Genomic DNA, 8,034 nt, shown 5'->3' on the forward strand with positions numbered 1-8,034 from the left:
GATGAAAGTCAGACCCACATGAGCTATCACCTGCTACCTGTTAGGATGACTATCACGAAGAAGACAAGAGATAGTTTATTCAAGGATGTGGAGGAAGGGGAACCCTTGTGAACTGCTGGTGGGCGTGTAAATTGGTGCAGCCACTATGGAAAACCGTGTGAAACAATATCCCCCAGTTTATTTGACAAAGTGACAAGGCCAGCGTAACATAAATAGCAAAATCTGAGAAAGACACACAAAGACAAAAAAAACTTCAAAGCAAATCTAGCAGAATTTTAAAAGGGTAAGCCTGGCGATACCCTGGGTTACTTGCAGGAGGCGTCAGACGTCAGTGTTTTAGGTAGCAGAGGTCTAGAAAGAAACTATCGCCAAAAGCCAGGATGTTTGGCCAGGGGAAAATCCGTTTTCTCCTTTTGCTCACGTGGCAGACAGTCCCGGACCAACAAGAGGGTGTGTATCAGGGTCACTGGCCGAGTGTTTCCCAGGAACCAGGGGCTGACTCCGGATAGGAGGATTTAACAGGGAGAGGAGAGGCTGAGCTCTCGCACTCTGGCAGCGTTTGCATCAGTGCATAATAGAAGGAGAAAGGAAGCAATGTCAAAAAGAACAACCAGCTAGAAAACACATTTGAACGCACTTTTGGGGAAGGACTTTCCAGAAGCACGAGAACACTGTTGTATGCGAGCGTCCTTAGAGCTCCAAAGGCCGGTGGCCGGCTCTCTGTCTCTAGCCACTAGGTGGTAGCTCAGCCCAAGGCTGGGAAGAGAGAAAGCGAACCGGGTCCAAAGTGGGTGGCAACAGGGAGGCGGGTCAGCGAGCGGCATAAAGGCCAGGGAGTCCTGACTGAGGCTCAGGCTGCCCTAGCACTTGGCTCAGAGGATCCTGTCCCAGGGTGATGGCATTTAGCCAGTGGATGCCAGGTGCCCAGGCTGAGCCAGCGTCTCCGGCGAGGACCCCAAAGGCTGCTGTGCGAGAGAAGAGGCGTGGCGGAGCCCTGGTAAATAGCCGCATTTTCTATTAAAATTGTCTTGGAAGGAATGCAGCATTATGCCTGACTTACATGTGGAAGAGAGCTAACTGGGTATTTAAACAGCTTGATATGATGTTTAAGGCAATAATTTAATTGGTCGACATCTCAGATATAATAGCAAATAGATTACAAGTTAATAAATACTTTTTACTGATGATGAGAATGCTGACAAAAAAATCTAGCTCTATCCCCATATGTGCTCTGAGTCTGGATAACAAGGCATTTTTACAGATAAATTATAGGAGAAAAATTGAGCAACAAAGGAACGAAGTATCTTGCTCTATTTGGCAAATTTAAATCCTTTGTTTCTGTGAAATTTCTGAGACTATCTGTCAATCAGACTTTGTGGAATTTCAAAAGCAGAAGTCCCGGAAAATATTTATTAAGGGAAAAACAGCATTCTGTTAGCTCCAATTTCAACACATATGTGCAACTTAGGTTTATGCATTGAAGACAGTAACTTTTTGCCTGTGATCATGCTCACATTATCACCCTGGTTAGACTCCCTTACAACTAGGGGGACCGAGTCCTAGTGGGTTTTAGAAGTACGAGGACGAATTCTGAGAGGCACCCATCTTTTTCTCTTAGGAGAGAAAGAAGGCCTGCCAGTCCTTCAGAAATCTGTTCTCACTTGAGAAAAATGCAGTGCAGTTGCCTCGGAAATGTGAAAATCAGACTGCAAGGGATTTTGTAGGTTGTGGGTTCAGGGCACTTCTGAGAGCAAACTGGGCTGCTAGGACAATAAGCATAAAAAGTGAAAGTGTCCTGGGCACATTGAGATGTATGGTCACTCCAGTAAGAGGCATGTGAAAGACCGGGAGCCAAAGGAAGGAAGGCAGAGGAAGCTGATGAAAATTCTTTTTTTTTTTTTTTAATTTTTAAATTATTTTTTTTGTAAATTTATTTTTTATTGGTGTTCAATTTGGCAACATAGAGAATAACACCCAGTGCTCATCCCATCAAGTGCCCCCTCAGTGCCCGTCACCCAGTCACCCCCACCCCCCCACCTCCCCTTCCACCACCCCTAGTTCGTTTCCCAGAGTTAGGAGTCTCTCATGTCCTGTCTCCCTTTCTGATATTTCCCACTCATTTTTTCTCCTTTCCCCTTTATTCCCTTTAACTATTTTTTATATTCCCCAAATGAATGAGACCATATAATGTGTGTCCTTCTCTGATGGACTTACTTCACTCAGCATCATACCCTCCAGGTCCATCCACATCGAAGCAAATGGTGGGTGTTTGTCGTTTCTAATGGCTGAGGAATATTCCGCTGTATACAGAGACCACAGCTTCTTTATCCATTCGTTGATGAACATTCTAAGCCTGAAGGGGGGGGGGCACATGCCAGGGACCCAGGAGGATTGGGGCACCCCAGCCTCAGGCTCATGCATTGAGTCCATCCAGCCTCATTCCTAGGTTGTGCTTGCCCTTGGATGCTGTCGTGCTCCTTTGGTAGACCGTTAACTCTCTGAATCACGAATTCAAACCTGTTTTACAGTAAATTTGTTGCCAAGAAGAGGAACAATGAATTCCTCATTTCACTTGCTTTTCTTGGATCTCAACTCGAATGCCACAGAGGGCAACTTTTCAGGACCAAATGTCAAGAACAAGTCTTCGCCGTGTGAAGAGATGGGCATTGCTGTGGAGGTGTTTCTGACTCTAGGCCTCATCAGCCTCTTGGAGAACATCCTGGTCATAGGAGCCATAGTGAAGAACAAGAACCTGCACTCCCCCATGTATTTCTTTGTGTGCAGCTTAGCGGTAGCTGACATGCTAGTGAGCATGTCTAACACCTGGGAGACCATCACCATATACTTAATAAATAATAAGCACGTGGTGATAGCAGATGCTTTTGTGCGTCACATTGACAACGTGTTCGACTCCATGATCTGCATTTCCGTGGTGGCTTCCATGTGCAGCTTGCTGGCCATCGCGGTGGACAGGTACGTCACCATCTTCTACGCCCTGCGCTACCACCACATCATGACCGTGAGGCGTTCCAGAGTGATTATCACGTGTATCTGGATCTTTTGCACAGGCTGCGGCATCGTTTTCATCATCTACTACGAGTCCACGTATGTCATCGTCTGCCTCATCTCCATGTTCTTCACCATGCTCTTCCTCATGGTGTCCCTGTACATACACATGTTCCTCCTGGCGCGGACTCACGTCAAGCAGATAGCAGCTCTGCGTGGCTGCAGCTCTGTGAGGCAGACGGCCAGCATGAGAGGGGCCGTCACCCTGACCATGTTGCTGGGCATCTTCATCGTGTGCTGGGCTCCGTTCTTCCTCCATCTCATCTTGATGATTTCCTGCCCCCAGAACTTCTACTGTTCTTGCTTTATGTCTTACTTTAATATGTACCTCATACTCATCATGTGTAATTCTGTCATCGACCCTCTGATATATGCCTTCCGCAGCCAGGAGATGAGGAAGTCCTTCAAAGAGATCATTTGTTGCCACGGTTTCCGAATACCCCGCAGGTTCCTTAGCAGGTATTAAGCAAGAAGTTCTTCCTTATGCACCTTCGTACAGCCAAGGAGGGAGCCAGAAGGCTGGAAATCAGAAGCATGCATCCTGTTTATCTATTTTCCATGTCGAAGTTGTCCTGTATTTCCCCCTGCGGAAGCTTGTCCCCAGACAAGCACGTGCCGCTTACCCATTTGGGGAATGGTGTGTGACCGTTTCTTACTGTCCCCTCTCATTCCTGATTTTTCTCCCGGTCCTACCCATTTCTGGTGGTCAGGTCTATCCTCCATCAAGTAAGTCTGCGTTCAGGGAAGATAAAGCGTTCTGGACGCAGATCTCAGCGGGAGGAACAGCTACCACTGAAGTCATGAAAGACAAGCTGCGTGGTTACTTTCTTTCCCCAGGAGCAGCTCCGTCATTTAGCTTGATGCTCCCACGAGTCACCCGTGCTCTTCAGGGCAGAATTAAGTGGTCTAATTCTTTCCATTTGAGATTTGCAGTTCATTTGTTATGGGACATCTCTACAGCTCTCTTTTCCTGAACTTTTGATTTTCTGGATTATGTCCGTAATTGTCCAAGGATGGAATTGCCTTAATTACACTTCTGTCAATCATGTTTTCGTACCTGTCCAGACATGAGGCTTCATGTTACAAACCTTGCCTCATGTGGTGTGAAAGCCTCTGTGTCTTATTCTCACTCGGTCCAGGGTTTCCAAATCAGTGTTTTGGGGTCATGTTAGGGGCTCTAGGTGCCCCTCACCCTGCATATAGCACATGCCCATAGTCAAGTTATCTTTGACCTTCTCAGACAGAATGTCTTGGATTCTGAGACCCCCTCACTGTATACTTTGCACATTGCAGCCTGGCTCAGGCGCCAGCTCATGCCCATCTAATGCATAGAATCTCGTCTTCTCTGATGTAGAAGGGAGGGAGAAAATTTCAGGTTAGGTCTTGACTCTGCCACCGACAGGCAATGTCGCCTTAGCCATCTCATTTCAGTTTTCACATCTGTGCTGATGTCACTGGATGTCACTGGATGGTCATAAGAACTGCATGAAAAAGTGTGAGAACATCTTGAAAAATTGTGAAGCACCATAAAGATTCACTACTTATTTTAAAGAAATGTTGCTGATGATGGGGCATCTGGGTGGCTCAGTCAGTTAAGCATCTGCCTTCAGCTCAGGTCGTAATCCTGAAGTCCTAGAGTCAAGCCCCGAGTCATAGGGCTCCCTGCCCAGTGGGAAATCTGATTCTCCCTTTGCCCCTCCCCCGCTCCTTCTCTCTCCCTCTTTCACTCATTCTGTCTCTCAAATACATAAAGTCTCAAAAAAAAAAGTTTTAGATGGGATAAATACAAGGGGAGGATGCAGAAGGCAGTGCTCACTGGTCAGTAGTTGGAACAGTGGCCCAGAAAGCAGGAGGACTGCTTTGCCACAGAGCAGTTCTGTTACCTTGGGCACATCTCTAACTGCTTGGTCTCAGTGTTCTTATCCGGAGTGAAGAGCTTGGTCCTTACAGCTCTCATATTCCATCCTATTATTTTTGGTGTTAATATCTTCTCTTTTGTTTTGGATAGTCATGTCTAGACTATTCCCAGTGAAGGAAATATAAAGTATAAATAAAGACCATGGGGGTCACACAATGATGAGCTGTTGAAGTCTATGGGAGCAGAGGAACTTCCTGGGTATAGTTCTTTTTTTTTTTTTTTATAAATTTATTTTTTATTGTTGTTCAATTTGCCAAGATATAGAATAACACTTCCTGGGTAGAGTTCACGCAAATAACTTATAGACATGATCCTCCCATTTGGCAGCTCAGAGTCAAAACAAAAGAGAACAAAACAAAACAACAACAAAAACAACAACAACAAAAAACTACCAGTGCTGGCACAAGCAGGAAAGTTAGATAAAGTATCCAAATCTTTGGAAAATGGCAAGTTAGCAGGTTGTTGACAACTGAGGTGTAAAAGAATAGCAAGCTCTTCAAATGCTTCCCAACATTTTAGCAGAACCTCCTTGTTTGTACTCATGCACGTAAGTGATCTCTGCATAGTTATTATGGGAAACTGCAGTCCGTGATGTCTTTAGCAGTTTCTAGCACAGAGTAGGCACTCGACTGATGTTTGTTATTGGTGCTAAACAAATGTGTACTTAATCTGCTGCCCATGGCAGATTGCCTGGTGGCACTCTGAGTGCTAACCGAGGTCAGTGGGGCTCCCATCCTTGGGTAGGATCAAACTTCAGCTCCAGTGGTTTACATTGGCTCCACCAGGGAATCCAGTTCTAGTTAGGCTCTCTGCTCTGGTGCTTCAGGGCTTCAAACAAGGTTTTTACCTTTTCTATACAGGTCTTTAGGGAAATACTCAAATGTCTTAATGTCTATATATTGAGACAGAAATAATTAGTATTCAGATGTGTCTTCAGTTGGAAGGAATACATGTATATAATGACATGGCAAATATCTGTAAGTGAGCCAATCCCTGGAATCCCAGCACAAAGTTCCCTCCACAAAATGACCTGTGTAATTATTGTATGGTATTATATAGGAACTCTTTCTGCTTATGTAGGGACTATATTTGATGTAAAATTTTATGTGTTCAAAGAAATGGTTAATAAAATGGGAGGACTAGGCCACCCTTTTGAACTGATTGTTCTGTTGTGTGATATTCAGAGCATTTTTGGTCTTCTTGCCAATTTATCAGCAGCTGCTGCAGAATGAGAAGGTACATTCATTAGTGATGAAGTTTCCTTGACTGTAGTTATCATCTGTATCATGGCCATTTCTCAGTTCAAAATGATTTAACTCCTGAAAATAAAGTGAAATTGTAAACTTGACATTATATATCGTCCAATGACTTTTAGTAAATAAGTAACTATCTTGGGGACAGCTCCTATTAGTATTCAGTACGGGGCTAGAACCAGTGGCCATTAGATAATGTCCACCATCAAAGGGATTACGGGGCATAAATTTTTTTCAAGATGGGAATATTTCAAGATACAGGGAAGCATTGCCCACAATTCAAGATGCTGCATATAATTAAATGTGAATTTATGGGGCATAGACCATACACGTAAAATGAAGGCTCTCATACTCTTCTATGGCTGTAACGGCAATTCTCACTGGGAGAATGTAGGGTGCCTATCAGAGGTTTGGAGTGAGGGAATAACTGAAAAGGTAAGTAGTCTCTACATCAGGCCCAGAAGTGGCTCCTCTTGATCTGGAGACCAATAAACCAAAGTATAATTTATATGATACTTTCCCCCAACGAATAATGGTGGAACAGGAGACCACACACACACACTCTCATTCAAGAATGGGAAAAACGGGAGATGACGCATTACACTTCCAGGGCTCAACAGACCCTGCGTCTACTGCTACCATATTGGACAGCGCAGATCTAGACGTATTTCCTAGGCTTGCTGTATGTTTCTCCTTTTCACTCCTTGACTTTTTCTTTCTTCTTATCCATGTATGCTTTGAACCTAACAGGCTTTGGGGGAGACTCATGCATTTAGTTTCTTTTTTTTCTTGAGCCATTTTGTCTAACTGAAGTCCTTGACTCCAGATTTTTTGAAATTTTCTTTTCCTTAAAGATGTGTCCAAATGTATCACAAAGAATCTTATTTATTTCTAAAACTGTGATAAAATACATATAAATACATATAACATGAAATATGTCATTTTAATTTTTAAGTCTACAGTTCAGTGGCATTAAGTGCATTCACACTGTTGTACTGTTTTTTATTCATATTTGTATTCAGTCACTTCTTTCCTTAGCTCATCTCTTTCTTGTAGTATCTCATTAAATCCCCCCAATAACCAACACACACTACTGATGTCCTGTTTTCCAACGTATCCCTGTATAATTTTGTATATTTTCCATCAGTCAGACTCTCTTTTTCTTTACCACATAACATGCACTGCCATCCTTCCTTGTTCTCTATGTACCATTTTAAGTTTTGATTCAGCCATTTTTTCTTTTTTCTTTCTTTCATTTACTTTTTTAAAATTTAAATTCAATTGTCAACATATAGTGTAACACCCAGTGCTCATCCCATCAAGTGCCCTCCTCATTGCCCGTCCCCCAGTTACCCCATCCCCCTGCCCACCTCCCCTTCAGCAACCCTTTGTTTGATTCAGCCACTTTTAAGTAACAATTTCTGTACTTGTCAGGATAGTTGAGGCCAGTACTTATCAAACTTCAATAGCCATGAAACATGAGGAGAGTTTATTAGAATCAGATGCAGATCTGGTGAGTCTGGAGTAGGAAGTTAGATTTTGCATTTTTAAGAAGCTCCCAAGTGCTGTTGGTCCAAGGGCCACACTTTGAAAACCAAGATTATCTTGTAGAAACAAACAGCTCTCCAGTCTCAGTGACTTAGCATAACAAAAATTTATATTTCCTCCATGTTACATGCTTAGCACAAATTAGCAGATAGTCTCATTGTAGTTACTCAGGGACTCAGGGTGATGGAAGCTCCATCCAGATATGTGAGTTTTTATTTCTACTCACATTTCTTCTTTTTTTTTTTTTTA

General features: G+C 43.5%; 1 protein-coding gene across 1 annotated transcript; it reads left to right on the forward strand.

Moving 5' to 3' along the window:
• Window positions 1–874: 874 nt before the first annotated feature.
• On the forward strand, window positions 875–6,295 carry MC5R (melanocortin 5 receptor). The gene is made up of 2 exons (XM_041739773.1): window positions 875–997; window positions 2,529–6,295. The coding sequence occupies exon 2, from the start codon at window positions 2,555–2,557 to the stop codon at window positions 3,530–3,532; it is 978 nt and encodes a 325-aa protein (XP_041595707.1). The 5' UTR covers window positions 875–997; window positions 2,529–2,554; the 3' UTR covers window positions 3,533–6,295.
• The last annotated feature ends 1,739 nt before the right edge of the window (window positions 6,296–8,034 follow it).

The sequence above is a fragment of the Vulpes lagopus genome, chromosome 24 (genome assembly GCF_018345385.1).
Source record: "Vulpes lagopus strain Blue_001 chromosome 24, ASM1834538v1, whole genome shotgun sequence".
Classification (NCBI taxonomy): Eukaryota; Metazoa; Chordata; class Mammalia; order Carnivora; family Canidae; genus Vulpes; species Vulpes lagopus.

What these genes read in the sequence shown, in the direction of transcription:
- MC5R (XM_041739773.1), top strand. Translation starts at nt 2,555, where the DNA reads ATGAATTCCTCATTTCACTTGCTTTTCTTGGATCTCAACTCGAATGCC.